This window comes from Sminthopsis crassicaudata, chromosome 3 (genome assembly GCF_048593235.1).
Source record: "Sminthopsis crassicaudata isolate SCR6 chromosome 3, ASM4859323v1, whole genome shotgun sequence".
Lineage (NCBI taxonomy): Eukaryota > Metazoa > Chordata > Mammalia > Dasyuromorphia > Dasyuridae > Sminthopsis > Sminthopsis crassicaudata.
The window spans coordinates 245,795,316-245,820,701 of record NC_133619.1 but is presented as its reverse complement, the minus strand read 5'-3'; the positions used below and the strand labels follow the sequence as shown (position 1 = coordinate 245,820,701).

The following is a 25,386-nucleotide window of genomic DNA, read 5'->3' as shown; positions in this document are numbered from 1 at the left end:
TCTTCCTATTACCTCTAATAGAAAATGTCACCTCCTCATCCTAACATTTTGAACTCCATCACATTTGACTCCAGGCTACTTTTCTAGCTTTATTTCCAGGTTTATTGTTCCAGCCCAATTGTTTCATATTCTGTTCCTCAAACCTAAGAATCTATTTCTGATATCTCTATCTTCATTCAATATTTCCCCAATGACGGGGGTGAACTCCTATTTCACCTCCTTCAGTGAAGCCTCAATTCCGGTGCCAAATCCTATGAAAAGTCTTTCAGGATCCCCCTACAAGTTTCAATGGTCAATTCTTACTCTTAAAATTGTCATGTGTATAATAATATGTTTATATATTTCATTCCAAAGGAAAATTAAATCTCCTTTGGAAATGTATTATTTCATTTTTTTTTTGTATCCTTAGGTTATAATTTGCTTCAACACTCCTTGTACAGCATTGGGCTGAATATTCTATTTGCTATTTTTTTCCTTTTACTTTCAAAAACAAAGAAGTAGGCTTCTTCAAACAAGAGATAGAGTTTTATACCTATATTTATGAACCAGTATACATGTTTTCTATTACTAATTTTCGAATATATTATATAACATTAATTCCAATAGGAGTTTAAAATATATAGAGAATAAAAAATAAAATTTTTGACTAAAGAGAAATAAATCATGTCTGTCAATGATATCATTATATAAATAAAGGGATATCTTTAAACTTCTCAAGATAAATATGAATTAGTGTTATTTTTGACTCTCTTTTTCAAGGCTCCTAATCTCACTTTGATAGCAGGCATTCAGCTGGTATTTAGAATACAGATATTTGTCACCTTCTTGCTATCTTTCTCCTATACTAATTTTTGTCATTATGTGATTCTTAATTATCCCCCACCTAAGTTATCTCTTTCTTACTTTTTCTTTTTCTTTATGTTCCAGATGGCTCATAAATTCCTTTATAAAAAAAGGAACACATCATATACTTCCTGGGCAAAAGCCAACCTATGGGTGATTTGACAAGCACTTTGATGAAGAAAGGGTGATCTAGAAAAATGATATGGCACTGGATGAAGAATCAAATGCTCATTTACCAAAGTCTTCAGATTGAACTGGTATCAGACTTTGTTTTTAGTATCAGAAAATGTAGGGCTGAAGCAAGGGATAATCAGAATAAAGAATAAATTCAGGGCAGAAGATGAATACTAGATAAGAGGCAGTACACAGAAATTGTCAGAAGAGATGACCATTTGTCAGATTCCTCCTATCACACAAACTTTGTGCTTGTATAATAGTCACTAATACTTTCCATTCAACCTGCACACCAAAATGAAAGCATGGTTATAAACAAGATCTGTTACTGTGTCAATAATGCCAAGAAAAAAATAGCTTTAAAATGGCCCATATCTGCCTCTAGTTGTTTCTATCCCTAATTTGCTCTCTCAGAACAATTCGGATTATTTCATCAGTTGTCTTTTTTAAAATCACAATTATTTAATTAGCATCATCATAATAAAATATTTTAGATTTAGAAGGGATATTAGAATAACATGATGTAGCTAAAAAAATGTTGATGTAGCAACAATGGGGTTCTGGATTTAAATTCCATATCTGTCATTAACTAGCTGTGTGAAAGTGCCCAAGACACTCTATATTCATAAAGCACAGTCTTTTTGTCAAGGAAGAAGATATTTGTAGTAGCTAATTTCCAGGGTTATTGTTCAGATAAGATGTGACAATTGATATTAATGATTTGTGAAACTCAAAACTTCCATAAATGCCAGATACTATTATGCAGTCTAATATCTTCAGTTTATACAAGTGGAAAATGAGGGCTACATAAGTGGTGACTTTCTCAGTATCTCAAAGGTAGGATTTCAAGTCAACTATCTTTATTACAAATCTCACAGTCCTTTCATTATGCCATTCTGACTTTTTTAATCAAGTAATGAAACCATTTTAAAGATTTATATTTATTTTTGCAACCCTGAAGTGAAAGAAGTTAGAGGAAAGTAAAAAGAGTGTGTAGTTTTCACTTATTCTAATATTTTTTCTACATCAAATTTTGAGGTAATAACATAGGTTAAATTGAAAAAAAAATCTGACTTCTTTCAGAACATTTGTTAGCAAACAAAGCAAAATAAAAGCAAGAAATAGAAAGAAAGCAAAAGATTTATTCACATATCTATAAGCATTTTTAAGGGAAAGGAAGTTTCTGTCAATACTTTCTCTATTAAATATCAATCAATCAATTAATAAACATTTATTAAGCATCTACCATGTACCTGTTACAGTAATAAGCACTGGGATACAAAAAGAAACAAAATACTCCTTGTCCTTAAGGAGCTAACAATATAACAGGAGAAGGCAACATATTAACAAATATATACAAAGCAAATGTTATAAAAGATAAATAGGAAGTAATAAACAGAGGGGAGAACTAAAAGGGGATAGCAAAGAAGAGATTTTAATTTAGACTTAAAAGGAAACTAGGAAGGTCAGTAGATGGGATGGGGGATGGAGATCACTACACAGGATCAGGTGGAGAAAATCTCCAGAACCAAGAGTTTCTTGTTTGTGGAACATCCAGGAAGCTATTGTCACTGAATCAAAGAGTATTTTTATTTAGAATAAGATGTGAAAAGACAGAAAGGACAAAAGTAGGGTTATGTCATCAAGATTTTTGAAAGTCAACAAGAACATTTTGTATTTGTTCCTGGAGGTTTTAAGAAGTCATTACAGTTTACTGATAAGTGGGAGGAAGTGGCACAAAATCACTTCAGTGGCTAAATGGAGGATGGATTGGGATAGGAAGAGACTTGAGACAGGCTGACTCACCAGCAGGCTGTTGCAATATTCTATGAATGAGATGATGAGGACATGCACTAGAATGGTGTCAGTGTCAGAAGAGAGAAGGACGTATATCTGTTTCAATCTAATATTGCAAAGATAAAATTGACAGGCTTTGGTGACAGATCAGCCAGGGGAAATACGTTCCATTTTGGACATATGGAATTTAAGATGACTATTGAACATTCAGTTATAGATATCTAGAAGACAGCTGGAAGTCAGAACAGTGTTCTGGGTAAGATAATTAGATTTGAGATTCATCAGCATGAGCTGGTAAGTACATTCATGGAAGCTAATAAAATCACCAAGTGGTATAGCATAGAGGGAGAAGAGGGTTCAAGACCAAGCCCTTAGGGATACCGATAGTTAGAAGGCATGATCTAGAATAGGATACAACAAAGAAGAAAGAATAGGAGAGGAAAGTTAGGTAGAATGAGAACCAGAAGAGTATCAGAGTACCTAAAAAGATGAGAGTATCAAGAGAGACTGATCAACCATTAAAGTTGATCAAGGAGATCAAGGAGAATGAAGATAAAGAAAAGGTTATTGGATTTGGCAATTGAGAGATCATTAGTAATTTTGGGAAGAGTAGTTTTGGTGGAAAGATAATGTTGGAAGCTGACGTGTGAGTTGTTAAGAAGAGAATAGGAAGAGAGACATATAGAGGCACCTATTGAAGATGACATTTTTAAAGAGTTTAACTACAAAGAGCACAAGAGATACAAAAGGAAAACAGAAATAGATGAATGAAGAGAGGATTTTTTTCAGGATGAGGAAGACATGGAAATGTTTGTAAGGAGAATGGAATAAACCAGGAAACAGGGAAAGATTGAAAATGAGTTAAAGTATTGAAATAACAAAGGGTGATAAATTGGAGAAGGGATAGAATGAGATCTCTTAACCAAATACAGAGATTAGTCTTGGCAATGAGTAAGGCCACTTAATAGTGAAATAGTGGTAAAAGACTTCTGGGTGATCCAGACAAGGAAGGGGGAAGAAAAAAAAGATCCCATGGAAAATAATGGTCTTGATTATTTTCTGCAAAATCTGAGGCAAGATTTTCAGCTGAGAGAGTGAAGACAGAGGGAGCCATGGATGGCTTGAGAAGAGATGAAGAAGGAATGCTCATGAGCTCATTTGGCTTATTTGTCCTTTTAGCAGTTTTTAAATCCCAAAAGACCCATCTGTGTTTAGAGTAGAATTAAGATGAATATTTTAAATGATTAATAAAATAAACACTGGAGCATAATCTCTAAATAGATACAGGAAATTGGTATAAAAAGATATCAAACCATTGCATTTAAAATGTATCACATATATATTTTTTCATATGATTTTTAGAATTTAGCCCAAATAAATCATAAATCTTTCCAGTTATGTTTTATTTAGGTTAATTCTAAAAATATTACATTTTGCCTAAACCCACAGAGTTAAGCTGGTATGTTCTACACTAGTTGCTATGAGGGAGCCATTTGGTCTTAGAAAATCTACAAAATGGGTAATTAAGTGGTTAGATCATTAATGGGTCTAGGAGGGAATGATTCCTTTTCTTGCATCCTTGTAACTCCTATTTTTCCAGGTCAGATGGGAAAAGAATGACAAATGACATATGATTAAAACAGTGATAAACTGTAAAACAACAAGGTACTTTTTTAATGCTTTGATTGCTTTATCCATATGACACATTCTATTTTGAACAAACTTGTTACAGTAAGTGTAAAAGAGTCACAGCACTTCACTTTGAAGCATCAAATATAGTGTTTCATCATGTATTTTGCAAAACCAATTATTTGCAAGCATCATCTCCATGATTTCTACTTTAATACATTCCTACTTTTATATTAATTGATTCTTTTCACAATTTACCTGTCATTCATGGGGCATTTGTTTTTATACTTCTGTTTTATTGTCTACTTTCACTTACCACACACAGCACAAATATAATCACTTAAAATGCTTATATCTATCTATCTATCTATCTATCTATCTATCTATATATATATATATATATATATATATATATATATATATATATATATATATATATACATTTCCCATAATGATGGCCTTAGAAAGCTAGATTCAAGAGGTATGAGATTTATTTGCTTCTCTAGGTAACTGACAATCTTTATTAATACTGTAGCCTAGCAAAGTTTTTAATTTCTCTATTTGTACAGATATTAAATAATTAAGTTTAGTTCTGGACAAAGGCTGAGAAATTAGAAATTAAATGTCCACTAATAGGTACTCATATTACTGAGTGCCTTACTTGAGCAAATTTTGCTTTCAGTTTTCCTCCTGGTTGCTAAAATAGAAAAATAATTCCTCCTTTCAAACATTATCCTCCTGAGGGAAATGATGAAAGAAAGAAAGAAAGAAAGAAAGAAAGAAAGAAAAAGAAAGAAAGAAAGAAATACTCAGCCTTTTGAGGTCTCCATCCTCCTCATTCAAAAGCCAAGAAAGATAAATGAGGAGAGAAGTTGGTAGGTAGAACTGTCATTACCTATCTCATTCGAGGAGATAAATGTCATTCAGATAGGCAGCTGGAAAACAACCCAGGACATTTCTGCCTCTTTAGTTGATAGGTCTTATTGACCCTTTCTCCTTAACATTAGCAAACTAGTCATATTTCCCATTCGACAACTACTACTTGGTTCTCAGGTAGTGACTCTGATGTAGGGCTTGCTATTTAAGCCAAATTCAGGACAAAGTGTCCACCTTATCTTTGATATATGAACTTTACCATAGGCATTTAAACCTCCATTGCCTCCAAACTAGGTAACTAAGAAACGAATGAAACAATTCCATCAAAAATAAACAAAAGTAATTATTAACCACTATTAAGACAACAAGCAATTCTTATTAGTTTTAAAAAGCTTATTTTTAATATAATTTTCACTAAATGGAATTTTAAGCATTTCAAAATTACAAAAAAACTGTCATTGACTCTTTGTTCCTGAATAATATGGAATGACTTAATCTGATCTATAAAACCACAACATATCATCTTCAAATAATGAAGTTGTGGTAGAAATAATTACACCCCAATGAATGAAATATCTCACTATTAAGAGAAACATTATTCATTAAAGCAAGAATAACCTGATTCATATAAATTCTCCTTTCCCTTCCCAATTTTGACCTCTCTCTCAAACTATTTAAATGTACTAATTAGACCTCAATTCTGTCTATAAGAAACTAGGGATTTGGAATGAAACATAATGAGGGAAAGTCTTTTTAGTGTAATAGAGAAAATGCCCTGAATCATGGATTTTGTTTTTTTTTTTTTTTATTTTCCCACATGTGCTACTAAATGACAATTCCAACATTAGTAATGGCAGATGCTGTTGTTATTGTGTAGTTGTGCTTGACTCTTTGTGATCACATTTGAGATTTTTTTTTTCTGACAAAGATACTATCCTTATTTGCCATTTCTTTTTTCAGCTCATTTTAGAAATGAGGAAATGAAGGCAAACTGGGTTATGTGACTTGCCCAGGTTCATACAGTTAGTAATTCTGAAGTAAGATTTAAATCCAGGGTTGACACTCTATCCACTGCTTATGTTACCTAAAAGAGAGTATGTGATATAAATATACATACATACTTATAAATACATACATATATATTCACACATACATACAAATATATACACACATATGTGTATACTACATATATATTTATATTTACATTTGTATATCCATATAAAGATTCTATTTACATAAGTCTTCTATTTAATTTCATTAGATTTTTTATAATAACCAAGAATAGAATGACAATAGTGCAATACTAGATAGAACACCATAAATTTAAATGACATCAAGCTCAAATCAGAGGAAACATATAGCCTCACACACTGTATAGTGCCTCCAAAGATTTACTTCCAGTAGGTTACTTTCTTTCATATTTTAATTAATGGCATGGCATTATCATGACATCAGAAATATTTTGATGTTCTACTCCACATGTGCTTATGCACATGCACACATACACACATACACATACATTCAAAGCTGAACCTTTAGGGAGATGATAACTTTCCAACACAAATGCAGACATTTGAGCCTGGTTGTTTCTCTTACTTTTTTTCTATAATAAATCTTCAAGATCATAGACTAGGTTAAATTAACAAAGAAATGTACAGCTTGTTCTCAACTACTGAAAATAAGGTATTTTTGCAAAGACCATTAACTCAATTACATTCAAAATAATGGAATGTGTATAGCCTTAGGCACTGTAGGTAGAGAGAACTGAAACACTATTCCATGGTGACCAGCTGTCCTTCTAATCCTAGATAGACATCTTTCAAGTGCCTATCACTGGCCACAAGGTTATAGGCAGGAAGGATATATTACTCTATATATGCAAATAATGTTGTAAATTTTATTTCATATAAAGAGGTAACATGTTTGTATTTTGGAGTTACTATTAGGAGGTTACAATCCTTCTTTTGAGCATAGAATCCATGCAATTTACTTAAAATTGTAAAATTTAGAACATGAAGGTGTCCTAGAGATAATGGGAATTAGCCTTCTCATTTGATGGTTCCATAACCTGAAGTCCATATGGGTTGCCACTTGTCCATGGTCACACAACTAATTAATGCCAAAGTGATGGTGACTAAATGATAAAATATGATTCCTGCTGCAATGTATTTCTCCATGGAATTTAATGTGTATTATTTTCAAAGTATACAGAAAAAATGCTTAGTGGACAATTAAAACAATTAGACAGATAATTCAAGTGCAAATCTCATATTCTTGAGGAAAAACATATGAGGATGGAATAATACAAATTAGCTGTCTAATGATATAAGATATAAATTTACTGTGTAATCAATTGTTCATTACTCCTGTGTAGGAAGTCTTATTGCTTTATGTATGAAATGAAATACCCCCTCTACCCCACTCTCTCTATTTCTGTTTGTGTTTACCACAAAATATCAAGTAAAAAAATATTTCTGGTATCCATTTTATGTATTTGTGATTATCATCAATATTCCAAACAATAATAACTGGCACATAAATCACCTTAAAGTTTACAAAGTACTTAATATAGATTAATCTCATTTGATCCTCAAATCAAATCTATAATCTTGATGTTATTATTATGGGGATAACTGAGGAAAAGAGGGGGGGAGAGAGAGAGAGAGAGAGAGAGAGAGAGAGAGAGAGAGAGAGAGAGAGAGAGAGATTCTAAAAGAAAAGTGATGTACTCTGATTACATAGCTAGTAAATGCTTGAAGTAAAATTAGAATTCAGTTCTTCTAGGTCCAAATTATGTGCACTTCTCTGTATACCTTTCTATGGGAAGATTATTGTGCTTTAAATTTTCAAAGATACTTTGTGCATATCTGTATAGGAATGAAAAATTCAGTTCACTCAGCACAATAGAAAAAGCAATGGAAGTTTTCTCCTATTAGTGGCTACAGAGGGTACATTACTATATTTTGAAGAGATATGATAAGTGGACAATGGAGACTAATTTTAAAGTACCCTTATTACTGAATATCATATAATATTATAATCCTGCTTTCTCTCAATCAAATTTTTGAACAAATCCATTATTATCATCATTATTCTCATCTTGAAATTTATTCATACATCTTTTTGTATTTTGAGATGTTTCCAAGCTGCATTTTATCTTTACTGACTTTACTGACTATTCTTAACATGAGCTTGTTAAAAGTTCTGAAAAATCTCTATGAATCACAGATTACAGATTTTTTTTATTTAAGAGAGATTTTAATTGTCTTATCACAAACCCTTAAGAAACTTAGACATAGTAATCACATTATTGCTATTATTTGCTGGCAAATACATTCCTGTGTTCAAATCTATCCATATAGTATAATCATTTACAAATAATGCCCTTATTTTCTCCAGAGTTCTTTAAAAATATTCTGGTGACAAGAAGTCCCCAAAATGGGGTATATGTTTAAATCATTTTCTTAGAAAACTACTAAATATACAAACATAAGACCAGAAATTTCAGTGAAATTTTACTGAGACATATTTAGTTTGGACATAATATAAAAAATTATAAATATATTTATAGTTGGAAAGAAATTCAACAAACTTTACCTCTTTTATGCAAAAGAATCTTATGTTCTATGTAATGAATAGAGTGGTAGATTTAACATCAGGCAAACTAACTCATATTATGCCTCTTGACATTTACTAAATAGACATGTGACCCCTGGTGAGTCAGTTAATCTCTCTATATCTCAAACAACATTATAGGACTACAAATTACACACAGATCAAGAACAAGGAGTTCTCACAATAGGTAATTCCCACATGCAGAAACTCACAAGTCATTAAGGTATTGACATTGACAGTTATGCAAAGGCTGTCTCAAAAGGCTTATAATTTAGCAGGAGAATGAGATGTATACAAATAGTTATAACTCAATTAAGGGAATGATTCCATGCCAAGAAAGTAATGTCAAGAGTTTCAAGGTAAGTATGCAGGAGAAGAAAATGTGAGATGAAAGAAGGAATAAAAAGAGATAAGGTCAATGAACAGTGGTAGAGAGAAGGGAGAGGATAGAATGAAAATAGGAATTAGAGAATTCTCTAGGTAGAATAATCTCTATTAGAAGATAAGATATAGCTAGAGTATGGAGAACTTGAAGAAAATGTAGATGATAATATTTAGGATAGTCATGGTGAGGTTGATGTGGATGATAATTGCTATTCAGCCTATGTGAGCAATGGATGAGTAGGCTAGGGTTTTCCATAGGTGGGTTTGGTTAAGTTCTCTCTATCCACATAGGATGGTAGATAGAATTGCAAGAATAATGAAGATATTTATGTTTAGGCAGGGAGCCCAAACTAGACTCTGACACCTGCTACCTATATGACCCTGAGCAAGTCACATAACATTGATTGCTTCAGTTTCCACATCTATGAAATAAGCTAGAGAAGGATTTGGCAAACTCATTCCAGTATCTGTGCTAAGCGACTTCAAATGGAGTTACAAAGAGTTGGACATGATTAAAAAGATTGACCAACAACTGGGTAGATTGTAGGTCTCAGGGAAGGGATAGGGATCACCATTAAAAAAAAGGGAAGGATTATAAATTGCCCTTATTCATGAAAACTTTGAATTCTAGATGAAATATGCATTTTATCCCATTGGTAATTGGTAGCAACCTATGGTTTTTTTTTTTAATAGCATTGTGATGTCATCACATATATGCATTAGAGTATTTTTCTGGAAGCTGAGTGAGACAGATTGAAGAGTAGAGACATCATTTAGAAGACTATTAAAAGAATGTATGCAAAAATGTCATGGGTATATGGTTGGTACAATGGCAATGACAGTTAGGAAAAAAAGTGGACTTGTACAAGATTTTGGTGACTAAATGGAGGTAACCAGAGGTGAAGGAATGAGAAATGAAGTTAATGCTGACTTCAAGAATTCCAATTCAGGTGACAGGGAATTCTGAGACTTGTCAATAACAAAAATGGGGAAGTTGAGGAGAGAGACAGGTTTTATAAAAAGATAAAATACCCATGTTCATAGAATAGATTTATTTCTTTTGTAGAGGAGTTTTTCTTGTTATTATTAAGTAAATTTATGCTTTTAATGGCTATATGTTGACTTAATCAAGCATTCTACCAGTACATTTGTGATAATATTTTTTCTCTGTATATTGTCAGTGTTTAGGATATTTCCATACCAGAAAAAAAGTATAGAAATAATCCTAGGAATTTTGAGTGGCCAATTGCAGAGCAAACCAAAAATTATGGATTCCAATTTTCCCCCTTTTTAATATCCTTTCCATCTGCATGCTTTTAGTCTACTAATTGTAATTGATTATTATTTAATAGATTATGTGTAGCCACAAAGGAGGGAAGCAGCTCTTTCAAATTGCATGTAAATGAAATCTCTTTTAAGAGATCTAATCCATGGTGGACCCCATCTGAGGAGATTCATGTACCAAGACTACTTTATAATTAGAGAGTTTCTCTAGCACAATTTAATTAAACAAATTGTGTGTGTGTGTGTGTGTGTGTGTGTATGTGTAATCAATAAAGCAGTACACTAAGATATGGATCCCAAAAAAACCCTACAGATTTTTACACTGTTTTTATATTTCCACATATATTATTCTTCTGAAGAATATTTGTAATTAGATATGAAAACGCATGTGTAAAATAGTGTAATAAAACAGTACTGAAAATGTTTTCTTTGTAAAATCTTTTAAATCATATGATTTCATAAAATGAGAAAACTAGCCATGAACAGGAATCAAACATGTATATATGTATATCCATCCAACTTTGAAAAACAACCAAACTATCCATGAGCCAGGCAACTTTCTTTTCTATTCAGTCAATTAAACCATCAAATTTATATTAAATAGTAACTATGTACCAGAAACTGATTACCATTATGAGCATTTTTCAACTTGAGTTATTCAAGAAATAGAATACAAAACTCAAAAAAAAATGTAATGTTGACCTGAAAAAATTATACATGTGTGAATTACACAGCAAAAAATAATCACTCTCCCTAAAATATGAGAAATATATAACTCTCGAGTTTAGAAATTGATAGGTATTTAACTTACATATTATATATGTATAATTATATATAGGCATTCATAGTAACACAAACATCTTTACCTTTTAGTGTCAATGCACAATAAATTCTTGGTATATTTTGTTACAAGAAGCAAATTCAAAGTGTATCCTTTATGTGTAAAAATTTATTTGAGTTATGAAACTAAATTAAAATTTTAATGAAATAATTCATAGAACTGTTTACCCTTTATCCAGTGCCAATTTAAGTTTTGAATAGACACAGCCTGTCAGTAACTTACTTTTGATTATTATATACTTTTAGAATAGTGAGCTGTCCTGAATTTCCTCAGTTTAACTTCTAATTCTTTTATGTTCTAAACTAAAGCTTCTCTAGTTGTTTGTTTGGGGTTTTTTTTGTTTGTTTGTTTTTTTAATTCCACCACCATCATCACATCATCATTTCCCTCTTTTAGGTTTCCTTTTATGTATTGTGTTCCTCCATTAGATTGTAAACTACTTGAAGGCAAAGTCTGTCTTTTTTCTCACACACACACACACACATTTTAATGCTTAGCACAGTGTAAGGCACATGGTGGCCAACAATAAATTTTTATCACATCATATCGTTTTGTAAATGGCTATTTTCCCCCTTAAAACTGCTATGTATTCCCACTTTTTCATGCAATCATTCTTAGGAATATCAGGAATATAATACTCTCTAATAAAAGTAGACATTTTTACACCTTCTTTATAAAATCTACCGACTATCAAAACTATTACTATTCAAGTATCCATCTCTCTAAAAACAAGCTTTCTTGTGTTATTTTTGGCCTTTACTTAGGATTAATTAATCAAATCATCATAAGGTGATCTCTTCTAGTTTTGTTTTCTCTAACCTTAGACATTAGCAAACCTATCTCATACTCCAACAGTAAACAGGTAATTTTAAAAGATTTGTTTAATCTATTATATGATATATATAATATATATATATATGTGTGTGTGTGTGTGCATATATATATATGTATATATATATATATATATATATATATATATAAAAAACAACTTAGGTACATAGTTTTAATTATACTGAGAGACAATGCTTAATGGAAGATAAGCTTACTTATATGTTTAAAAATAAACAATTTTTATTAAAAAGATTTCCCACATGCATACGGAATGTGCATGTAAAGGAGGAACAAAAATCTATCATTTAGAGCAAATTAAATTATCTACTCTCCCTTTTGAAAATAGCAACATAAATTGCACACTGTTGGAAATGCTTCAGGCTTTCAATTGAATTCAATGTCCATAACAGTGAAAGTGCTGTGAGCATTTAAAGACAAAAATGGGTCAGCCACCTAAAATACTGACACCAAAAAATTCTAAAGAACCTTGCTATAATGTCTCTATTATGCAAAATGTAATAGGCCATTGGTCAAAGAACCTTTACCTATACCAATAATAACATCCGCTATAATGTTAACAGAGAACCTATAGCCAATAAGGAAAATGTTACTCCTGCCTTTCAATTTCAACATAAAAAAGGAATCTGCTATATTTGTGAATAGACATGTTGTCAGAATACATCTTTCATATTACAAACATGAACCTTGTCAATGAATTTGTAGAATTTTAGTTGACAAATTCTTGGGAGTTACTTGAGTCACAATGTAGTTGAAGCAGTGAGACAACTAACATTGAAACTATGGCAGCTAGAAGGCACAGTTAATAGAGCACTAGCCCTGAAATCAGGAAGACCTGAGTTCAAACCTGAATTTAGACATTTTATACTTCCTTGTTCAGTGACCATGGATAAGTCACTTAATCCCAGTTGCTTTAGGGGGAAAAAAGGAACATTGAAATTGGAGTGCTAAATTGCAGTCATGGGAACTTAAAGTGATTGGGCCTTTTTACCGCATTCTCTCATCTATAAATTGGGGATTTTGAATTAGGTGGTTTTTAAGTTCTCTTCCAAAATTATATTTGTGATCCTATTACTTGTTCAAAGTTATACAGCTATTAAAAGTCAAGAGGCAGGATTGACTTCAAATTCAGTACTCTATCCAGTATAGCCACATTGCTTCTACTATCAAAGTCAACATGCTAGTAAATACATGATGGGAAATTATTTAGATTCCAGAAGAAAAAAAACAAAAAACTTCCCAACTATTTATTAACTTTTATTACCATCAATATGTGAATTTTAAAATGAAAGAAAGGTAGCAGAAATATGTTTTATTAATTGGGAGTTCAGCTAAGAGAAGAGAAAGAGAATGTTTCAATATTGAATAAATATATATACATAGTATATATATTTTATCATGTCATACTATCTATATCTATATTATACTATGTGATGCTATATGAATATAAGTATAAGTAACACTTAGTAAGATGTATGTGTAGGGAGGGGCATTTACTTAAGTTCTCTGAGCTTCAATTTCCTTACCTATGAAAATGATGAGGTTGGAATAGGTGGCCTTTGAGGTCCCTTCCAATGCTAAATCACAAAATCCTATGATCCTATCAGTGATGTATATTTAATTTTAATCCAAATTTGCCTTTAATTTTGTTCTTCTATGTAAGCCAAGGATTGATGTGAATATGCAATGGGTAATAGTAAAACTTTCTAGGAATTAATAAACTAACTTTTTAGTTGATTGTAAAAATTGTATCATACAAAGATGAACTTTGTGTTTGTTATAAAAAAGCTCTTTCATTCATTTTCCAAGCACTGTCCTAATTAGCATAATACTATAAATAATCACCAAATTCAATAAACTTAGTACTGAGCAAAGTATTGGGCCTAAAAAGAAAGGTAAAAATATGATCCCTGATCTCAAGAATATCACACTCTAAAGAGTGAGATGGTCAAGAGAAAGAATTGTAGACTACAACATCATATCAATTTAAAAAGTAACTACTTTACAGAGTACCTCATCTGACAAGTTTCTCAAGAGACAAGAGCTGTTTATGTGACCTCATTTTATTTACTACCCCTAAAGAAAAAGAAATCATTTGGCCTTGGGAAGAAAACAGATTTCCAGAATGATGCCTACAATTTAAAATGTAAAAATTATTTATTTACCAAAACTGTCTCTTAATTAAATGTAAATAAGCAAAATTTGTGTCACAAAATCCATTAACAAATATTTGTTGAATATCTACCAAGGTTTCATCTTCAAAGAGATGCAGTAGCAAAAGCTTTGTAACATCCCGAGGGGAAAGGCAAAAAGCTTCCTCTTCATGTTCCCCCATTCCCTCTTTCTAATATTAAACCCAAACCTCTCTCCACAAAGAGCCTATTACATAAGGTATTATGCTCATCCATCTCTAAAGTTCATTATAAGCTTTCTTATCAATGCACAAACATTGATGTATGATCATAACTTATGCATGAAACATACTTCCAGTGAAAAAGTAATGTCCTCAATAAACCACCTACTGTCTCAGTTCCTCAATTCAACAGCTTAGAAGTTCTACATATCAATGCATTCCTACATTTCCCTCTCCATTCCGCCTCCCCCCCACCCCAATCGTTGAAATACCTTTGGTGTAAGCAGTTTCTAACCACACAGCTGGGTCAGGAACAGTTTTCTAGAAGGCTGCTGAGTCATCTCAGAGTTATTCCCCATAACAAAAAACTAATTAAATTTTCCACCTTTAAAATTTCATAATAATTCGTGGTCAAACTCTATGCATCTGGCTCATGCCTATCTGGCAGGAGTATGCTAAGAAATACTTTTCTAAAATAAAAATGTTAATTTTTTTTGCTCCTGTTTATAGGCTCTTCTCTGTAAAGCTCAGCACTTTATGACATCATTATGTTATCAATCCTCACAATGGGTTAGGAAGCATTTGCAAGTCTTGTATTATTATCCCTATTTTCCAAAGATGGAAACTGAAGCACCAAGCATTAAGTTACTTGCCTGAAGCTAAACAGTAAATAAGTTCCCAGAAGATCTGGAAACAAAAACTGTGGATTCCTCTTTTCATTTGGTTCATTATTGTTCCTGCCATGAAATTTTTTTGGAATTCAGCTCCTCTTGAAACAGAGCTTAACACAGTACTAGGCACAAAGTAAACAGCTAGTACAAATTAAATAATGGTTATAGAGCGAAATATGCTTGCATGGATAAGTTTCTGAAATCAGTTTTCTCCAGAGCCATACATTTAGAAAATCTACAATTACACCAGGTTCCTCTACTTCCAGGGAAAGATAATTGACTAAACTCCTCAATTCTCTTCTTTCCTATACCTTTTTTTTTTTTTCAAGCTCATTCTCTCTTATTCCTGTCCATCAGCAAAAATAAATAAATAAAACAACTACAAAACCAGCCAAAAGCCTCAGGGAGAGTACAGATAATGGAGAAGAGAGAATGAAGTGTATCAGTGTATAGGAAGGGTGGTATAAAAGGAGCACATATGAATATACTCAAATAAAGATAGTAATTTTAATACACATAGAAAATCTAAATTCATCCTAGATTAAGTCTTTTAAACATAAAGTTAGAGTAGGCAATTAAGTGTAAAATAGATTATGATAATGAATAGAAGCATCAAGTAAAACAGAGATAGGAAAATATGAGAAGAGAAATGATTTTCTTCTGGGAAGAATACGAAAATTTCATGATTTTAGATGATGGCTGGGCTGTACCTCAAATGAAAAGAAGTATTTCTACAAACAGAGATGAAAAGGGAGTGCATTCCAGACACAGATAAAAACCTGACCAATGCAAAAACATGACAGTTCAGGCTTAAACCAGATAGTTATAAGTAGGGAGTTTGAATGGAAGATAGACTAAATCAACAGAACTGTGAAATAAAAATGAAAAGGTCTAGTTGAAAAAAGAATGTAAAGATATTCAAAAATCAAACTAAAAAGAAACACACATTTTAGCCTACAGGAAATTTCAAATGTATGAAGTGACAGGTTAGATCTTTCATTCTAAAAGATTATTTTAGCATTTGTGTGAATGATGGGCTACAATAAGTTAGAGTGTAAGTGCTTCATCTTTTGAGACAAAACAACTATTTGCTTTTTTCTTCACTAGATATATGCTGATTTCTAAAGTAAATGGAAGAATTGACATATTGAGTCAGACTAATGGTATATCCAATCTTATATGCTGCCTCTGAAAAAGAATGGCTCCAAACTGGCATTTTATTTAAGCATAAAGATTCACATTGCACTATGTTCAATGCTGTCAAAGGTTAGTTATTATATATGCGTATATACATAACAAATTCTGTCTTCATTTAATAATCCATTGTGTATTCATCTCCCAAGGAATGATAGCATGATTTCAGTTCTATTTCTTTTCTTTTTTTCTTTTTTTTTTTTTTTTTTTTTGCAATCTGTTCTTGCTGTATGATTATATAGCTCCTTTTACATTTTCTAAAGCTACTTACTTGAAGGAGAAATCCTTAGTTCTATTTTTTGAGAATTTGGAGAATTTGTATATATTCATTCTACCTTTATAATTTAAGATTCTGTGACATTACAATTTTTTTATAATCTTTATAATTTCAAATGAAATGTCATGTGCCTTTTTCATTTTTGGGAGTTCCTTCATCTCCCTTTCTAGAGTTTCTCTAGCCCCTTATTCATTCTTTAGGGAAAACAAACACAAAATGTTAGATTTTAATCCAATAGTCATACTATAGTTTCTTCATTTCATTTCTATATTTTTGATATTGTACCAAGAAGTTTCACTTTATAGAGATGCCATTCTTTGCTAAAAATATTCTATTCATTCTTTGCATTGGTTTAAATGGATTCATAAAATCATAATTGGTAATGCTATACATTTACCTATATTGAAAGAGACAGACAGACAGACAGGGATAGAGACAGACAGACAGACAAAACGAGGAACACAGCGAGAGATTTTATAGAAAAAAAAACATAATAAATTGGAAAGATAGTTAAAATGGTATTTGAAGCTTCACAATTAAAAAGATAATATTTTCTAACATACCTATCATTAAAAAAATTAAATCCTCGCTATGTTGTCATCAATGTAAAGCTGAATTTGTGGGATCTAATCATATTATATATATATATATATGTTAAGTCTTGGTTAAATCATAGGAATTGTGTCAATATTACTACAATTTGTATTTAGCATAATACCTGAAGACTTTGTAGTTAATTATGTAGAGTTATTAGGATCAATTTCTGCTTTGAATGAATAACTAGAATATTCAAGGATCAGAAATTCAACTAAAAATAAACATGATTTCAATTCAAAAATTTTCAGCCTTTTACTAAGAAAAATAATCCCAAGTTTCTACAAAATGTATTGTTTTTGTTGAAAAATAAGTTCTCTCCTTCAATTTTCCCCCTGATTACTTTTAAAGAATGAATAACTTGTCCTAAATCCATTAGGCCCTTAAAAATACTAATGGGTTACTGAGTTTTTAAAGAGCAGATGGTATTTATAAAACAAATGCTAAGTTATCCAAAAATTATGTAAAACTAAATAATATTTAATTGGGAGTAGGACCCACGTATATATACAAATGCACATATGTGCATAAAACATTTACTGTTTTTGCTATGTTATTAACTAGATTATTTTTGAGGAAAGGAAAAAGTTAATGGTTAGCAAATATGTGAGGAGTAAGAAAAATGGGATTCTTATATTGTAGGTAATTATTTGTGGCAAGCCTCTGGGATGGTTACGTATTTTTTTTTTTAAATGCTTCTTGATGACATCTACATGACACTAACTAAGGTTATTAATAAAAAAAAAAAAATGTCAAACGCCTTTGGAGAATGAGAGATCCCAGAAAGCTCAAAAAAATTAAAAGAACACTTCCCTTATGCCATTATATTTGGACATCTAGCCACCATGTGCTCAATCATATTCTAATTTGCATTTCAGCTGTGTTACTTCACTTTCCTTTAACACTATAGGTTCCACAAAGGTAATAACTATTTTTATAGCCAATACCTAGGACATAATTTTTTAGATTAATAAATATTTATTGAGTTGTTCCATTTTTCAAAGATGGAAAAGGTTAATTTCAGAAACAAAAGTTTTATACTGGTTTCCTGAACAGTTAATTTTGGAACACACAGAAAAGATAATAACATTGATAAATATTCCATCCTGTTGGACCAAACTTATTGCATTTTATTTTTATTTTCATGCATTATTAAACTCTGAGAGACAAATATAGGAAATATGGTTTAGAGAAAAGAAGATCAGCCTTGGAATTAAAAAAAAAAAAAAAAAAACTGAATTCAAATCCTCCTCTGCCATATGCTAGCTGTGTGTCTATATGTAAGCCTACTTAATTCTCCATTTCCCTAAACAACTCTCTAAACATATAAATTATAATTATTTCACAATTTAAATCAGAAAATGAATTTTCTACATTAGGAGTTCCTCAAGTCCCACAAATTTTAGAAACAAACCAAAAGAAAAAAAAAAAAAAAGGCCAGAATGCCATAAATAAAAATTCTGGCAATATACTTGACAAAAACTAAATTTGAAGATATTATTGATGGATTAATTAATTTTTAAAAGAAATTTCATATATTTATATCTAATTCTAATGTTTTTCCTTTGTGCTTGAGACTAGTGCTAAACTACACGTATTTGTAAAATGCAACTAATTTTTCTTATTTGGTGTTTACATAACTGTCCGTCTTTATAGTTCTGTCACTAAACATGTACTTTTGTGAATCACAACATATTCTCATAATTAATGTCTAAGTGCTCAAAGCACATAAACAGAATTTAAAGAGCAGTAACAAAAATGATTAAAAATAATTGCAACAAAACACTCATCATAAATTCTTGGTAATATTCAAAAAGATGCAAACTAAAACAGCTTTGAGATACTGCCTCATATCTATCAGATTATGAAGAAAAATAAAAGTTATTTGACATAATGCAGGTTAAGAATTGGAGAAATAGATCTACTCATTCATTGCTAAAATAGATATACTCATTCATTGCAGAATCATTTTTGAGCCATCTAGAATTACATATTAAAAAAAAAAATACTCAAATCATTATACTCTTTGACTCAACAATTCCATTGTTGGGAATACAACATGGAAGTGTTATAAAAACATAAAAAAAAGTTGAATGGTTTTCATAGCACCAGTATTTATAATTAAAACAAATCCTAGCCATCTCCATGCCTACAATGATGGAAATAGTTAATTAATTTGTGGCACATTAAAATAATATAATATTATAATGTAGTTAATATGGGCAAATATAAAGAATATAAAAGGATATGGAAAAATCTTTATGAAATAATGCTAAGTGAAAAAACAGCAGAACCTATACAGAATTTATACTATGATCGTGCCAGAGAAAAATATAAGGTAAAGGAATGGACAAAGATTTTGGTAGAGATTTAAGGGAGTAATTGAGGAGAAGTGGTATTTTATGCATTGTAGTTAATTAACTTAAATACAATGCTTTAATTGGTTGTGCTTTTATTTTTATATTTATCATTAAAATTTAAATGTATAATATGGCCAAGTATAAGACCTGCAGTTAGGTTTAACAAATCAAATGACTAAGTACATGATAGAAGTTATTGCTTTTCTTCACTTCTCATGAAAAAGATCTACAAATTTTATTTGACTGTATGATCAATAGGAAGCTACAATGTGCCATGTCTGCTAAAAGATCTAATACAATCCTGGACAGTACTATGAGTGATCCTTTATTCCAGGACAAGTGAGATAATATCCTCATGTACTCTGAACTATTACAATTGCATCAACAAGAGTACTGTCTTCAGCTCTGGATACTACATTTTAAGAGATTGGTGATCAATATACTAAATTATTAGAAGGGTGTGTCACATAAAGAAATTTTGAATGAATTGGAAAAGTTTTTTTTTCAGAAAAATTAAAAAATATATACAACACAATACACCAATTTCTCATGAATCTATGATTCCATTGGCATGAGTGTGATGAAATTCCCTCCATTGATGCAGATCACAAGTACTCAATACATGGTATTATCCCACAGGCAAACTGGAGATGATCCTTTGCAAATTTAGCTATAATATTATTATTCTGTTGCATGTAAAAGGTCCATATTTGAAGACTTTCTAGCTTAATAGGATTTGTAAACTATGTTCCACAAAGATAGCCTTTAAAATCCAGAGCAATGCACATGATGTAATACAACATCAGAATAGGGTTTTCATAGGCAAAGGAGAAGTGACAACTATTTTCAAATATTTGAATGACTGCTATATTTTGGAAAATAATCAACTTATTTTGTATAACCAAAGAGTTCAAAATGGTTATCAACTGATTATAATAAATGGTTAGAACTATGAGAAAATGCAATTTAATATGACAAAAAATATTTTTGACTGAATTTCACAAACATTCATTTAGGTCTTACATTGTATAATGCAAAAAAAGCAGCATGGTATGGTAGATAGAAAGCCAACTCTGGAGTCAAGAAGACTTCAGTTACTGTTTTGATTTTGATATGTACTAGCTTTGTGACCATGGTCAAGTTGTTTAATTTCTCAGTGTCCCCAGATAATTCTCTAAGACAATAATTTGTAGATAATCAAAATGCAGTAATGGGGGATTTCTACACTAGGTATTAGTTATACTTACAGAATCACAGGTTTGGGCAACCTTCACCTCCCCCAACTTTAAATACCTAAATAACACTTCAAATAATCAGTGCTGTCCAAAAGTGGATTGGAAATGTATGCTTTGTAAAGTAGTAAGGTTCTTATCAATGGATATGTTTAAACAGAAAATGAGTAAACTTCTGTCAGTGGTGTTTTGGGTGAGATTTCTGCATAAGATAGCAGTTTAGATGACTTCAAAGAAGCATTCTAACTTAAAATTTATGATTATACCATCCTTTTATTTTGACATCATCTAGACACAGCAACTTTTTTTTTTTCCATTTTGAAGCTTTTGTCTTGTCTTGGCATTAGGAAGGAGCAATCTTAGAATCACAAACTATAAAATACATATGATTGATTACTGTTAAAATGCTGATGAATGGTTTTCAAAATGTAGAATTATCTTCCATCCCAAACTCATCTATCACAATTAAAAGTTCTAGCTTCTCAATTCCAAATCCTTAACTCCCATAAACATAGATGAATTTTCTGTCACTTTAGCTCAAATCCAGTCAGCTTTATCAAAACTGAACTTAAAGGAGAAATTAATTTTTATCTTCTTTGGGCTTCAGCACCTAATGTCTTTCCTAAAATCCTTCCATTATCAATAGTGATATTTGCATACCATCACAAATAACTAGTCTTTGAAAATTCTTGCCATTAATTGAGTAAAGTGGAAACCTTCACAAGTATTTTGTGGATACATATTCATGCTATGAAGACTATAGCAAAAGGTAATCATCAGATGATGTATATTCAGTTGTGATTTGTACTATGTACATTTGTAGATGGATCTGAATGTAGAAGTTACTATCACAAGCAGATATAAGGTTAAAAGAAAAGTGATTTATCTAGATGACATAGAAGAATCAATTAGTCATTCAAAAGAAGCTGCTGGATTACTAGATTGTTGGAATTACCCTATTGAAGTGGCTTTCAGCCTTTAGTACTATCACATTTTTATCATATGTGAATCAAATATTCATTCAAATTTTATTTAAGCAGAAAGATGTAATAGGTAACTTAAAGATGTAGTTCTGGTATATTATACCATATTGTAGTTATGTTAATTTTGTAAAAGTAGCATAATATGAACATTTGGAAAATATATTAATTGGACTAAAATATAAAAATCGAATAAAGACTCTTTGTCATGTTTAATAGTACCTATCTTTTTTTGTCTTTGTCTTATGTGTTCCTGGAAAACTTGGAACATTCATAGTTGCATGCTTTGTAATTTGGTGTTAAAATAACTGATAAATTTTTAAAAAATCATCAGAAGAACTATATAGATTAAGTTTTTTTTTCAATTCCTATTAGCGAATATTGTACATTAATTTAAAGGTTTAAAGCAAATCATTCTTGCCTTTCCTTGACCTTAAGGTTAACAATTCACTATTTTTATTCATCAAACAAACACTAAGTTACATTGTATATGAAACTGATAACTCTAGAGAATAGGAAATGTAAATTAAATTGCACAAATTAAATTAATTTGTTCTTTGAAATTCAACTCCAAATTACGTGAGTTAAACTCAAAATGATTTTTAAAAGTAAAAATATACATGCAGCATTTTTTATTAAAATAAGAAATTCATACCATCCCTTTGATTCCTTCTCTAACATGTTCATTGTATTTCAATTTTGAATTTCAAGTTCTATTTATAGCTATTTCTACAGTAAACAGATGTCTTTTTAAAATACCAGAAATCACAACTTAAACTTCTTCCAATCAAACAATCAAGTATTGGTGAATCTTGGAATATTCAATTATTTCTGAAAATGTTCATAATAACATTTCTTAGAAACTCAATGCACTAAGCTAAGTAGTTTACCTATAGGATCAAAAAATTTAATTAACCATTCATCCCCATTGCTAGAGTCCAGTGGATATCTCCAAGGAAGTAGCTCCCTATTTACTCAACTCTTTGTAAGTCTGCAACCAAAGTTTCTACAATGCCCAGACTTATTCTGCCAAAAGACATATCACTCAGATTTAAGAGGGAAAAAATAAACAGTCTCTGATGCAAAGGTTTTAACTTTTTCTACAATCCATTTTAGAAAGCGTTTTTGAAATTTAAAAGGGGGGGGGGGATTCTTTCTTTGCTTTTCCAAAGTATTCCAAATGGAAGAACATTTGATCAACTCCACACAGACAGCTAAGATCAGCAGCAAAAAGCTCCCTCTTTCCACGGGTCAAGACATTGAAAAGCTTCCCCCCCCCCCTTTAAACCCCTGTTAGCATGAACATAAACCTAAAGTGACATTTCGCCTAATTTGCCTTTGGCTTTCCCTCCTGGCAGCAGCTGCTCTTTCAGAAAACTCGTTCTGCAGCATTAGCTTTCCTGTTTTGAAGCAGGTGGGTGACTATCAGCACTTCGGACAGCGGCTGTCCGAGCTACAAGTTTCGGTCCCAGGATTTCAAAATATACCCCATTTCTCGAAGTCTGACCCCCCGCCCAGGAACAATGAAGAGCCAAAATGCCCTACTTGAAGCTAACACTGGGAACCATCTCCCCACATTCCACTTTTCTTCGTTTCCTGTAATCGAAAGCCCCTAAAGATAGCTAATTAAGACAAACTGAAATTATCGAGTAACTTTGAAAGGAACCCACCTTTCAGGTGGACAATGAAATATAGTAGGGGAAAGGTGATTTTTAGGATCTGGAGTCATTGCCAACTTAAAGCATTATCAATCTGAAAAGTGAAGTCAGCACAAAACCTGGCCCTAACCCCACCTACCCTGGGCTTTCAAAAGCAACCCAAACAGATCAGTCACCCAGCAAAGAAAGATTCGGGGCGGGGTGTGGGGAAGGGGGGAAGCCAAACAATAAAGAATACACGGAACAGAGCCAAAGCTCCCCTGTGTACCCTCTCAGTCGGTCCAGAAAGAAACAAACAAACAAAAAAAGTGAAAGCAGAGGCCTCGAGCACATTTTTTGCTATGGATGCATTTGTTGAGGAAACGACTAGAGTAAGAAAGGTACTCACCATGTTGACTTCGGATACCATATCGATACTCGCGATATCAATATTCATCCCAACACAGACCGGGGGACCTGCAGAAAACCAGGACAAAGTGAAAATCCTCTTATGGTATTGCAACACTGTATTGGTCTGTATCTCGGGATGGGGGCAGGGGAGGAGACATCTGAAGAATGGAATCTATCAGTTCCCACCCCAAATCCTACTGCTTTCCAGTGGAGTTTACAGATGCCCCCCAACACAGACACACACACACACATACACACACACACACACACACACACACACACACACACACACACACACATTCCATCTCCACTCCCATAACACTCCAATATCAAAGGGTAGTAGATTAATTCCACAGTAGCGGCGCAAGTACCACTTACCCCCAAAGTCGGGTCTTAGGCGAATGTCGTAGCCTTTCAATAGCTTGTCCACTGTCTCCTTCACGAAGGACATGTTTCCAGGATCGTTCACACTATGGAGCAGGGGTAGGGGGTATTTCATAGGAGAGTAGAGACACAAAGATCCTGGGTCAGGCTGCAGCTGTCATCCTCTAGCCCCCCAAATTCCCATCTCATCCCAAACACACATTGCCTAACCAAACACACTGGCTTCAGCTCTTCTTCCATCCCGGGTGCTTACCTTTGAGCGCAGCAAACCACCGCCACCAGCACAGGGGCCGAAAAGATGCCGAAAAGCCTTCCTCCTGCAAAGCCCCACATCCCTCCGCCGCTCCCCGGAAGGGGGGAGGGGGGGCCCCGTCGCCGCCGCGACCCCGCTGCTAGTGCTGCTGCTACCGCCGTTGCCGCCGCCGCTGCTGACCGAGATCGGAGGAGGAGGAGGAGGAGGAGGAGGAGGAGGAGGAGGAGGAGGAGGAGGAGGAGGAGGAGGAGCAGGAGGAGGAGGAATAGAGGGAGGAGGACAAGACGGCTGCACCACGCACCCAGCTCTCCCCCCCTCCTCTCAATCCTCCTCCCCTCCCCCCCACAGGCACCGCGGCTACAGGGACCCAGTAGCCCTCTCTTCCTTATTCTACGTACAACCCCACCCCCAGCTTGGCCGTTGCTCCCCAGGGGGAGTGGAAGAGGAAGGAAGAGGGTGGGAGGGAAAAAAAAAAAAAAAAAGGCAATCTGTAGCTCTAGGGTGCGGGAGGGGCTGAGACTAGCAATAGCCTTTGAAGAGCTCAGTGTCTCTACAACTGCTCCCGGGTTGGAGTAAATGAACCTGGTCACTACAGCATCAGGAAAGCATTTTCATCCTCTCAGTAGTGGAGGCAAGGGCGTTTGCCTCTATTGCTGCACATCTGGCTTCTCCTCGGAAAGAGAGAGTCTCCCCTCTTTCACCTCTTCTGCCCAGTGGTTGCGACCGCCGCCGCCGCAGCAGCCATTGA

At 32.8% G+C, this 25,386-nt stretch overlaps 1 protein-coding gene across 1 annotated transcript in view; it reads right to left on the bottom strand.

Moving 5' to 3' along the window:
* The window catches only part of GABRB3 (gamma-aminobutyric acid type A receptor subunit beta3), a 307,324-nt gene extending 282,504 nt beyond the window's left edge, over positions 1–24,820 (bottom strand). Inside the window, exons 1-3 of the mRNA XM_074300319.1 lie at positions 24,639–24,820; positions 24,380–24,471; positions 24,000–24,067 (exon numbers count right to left, since the gene is read on the bottom strand). Coding sequence (XP_074156420.1) covers positions 24,000–24,067; positions 24,380–24,471; positions 24,639–24,718 — 240 coding nt within the window. The 5' untranslated portion in view covers positions 24,719–24,820. The remainder of the gene's footprint in view (positions 1–23,999; positions 24,068–24,379; positions 24,472–24,638) is intronic.
* Between the last annotated feature and the right edge of the window lie 566 nt (positions 24,821–25,386).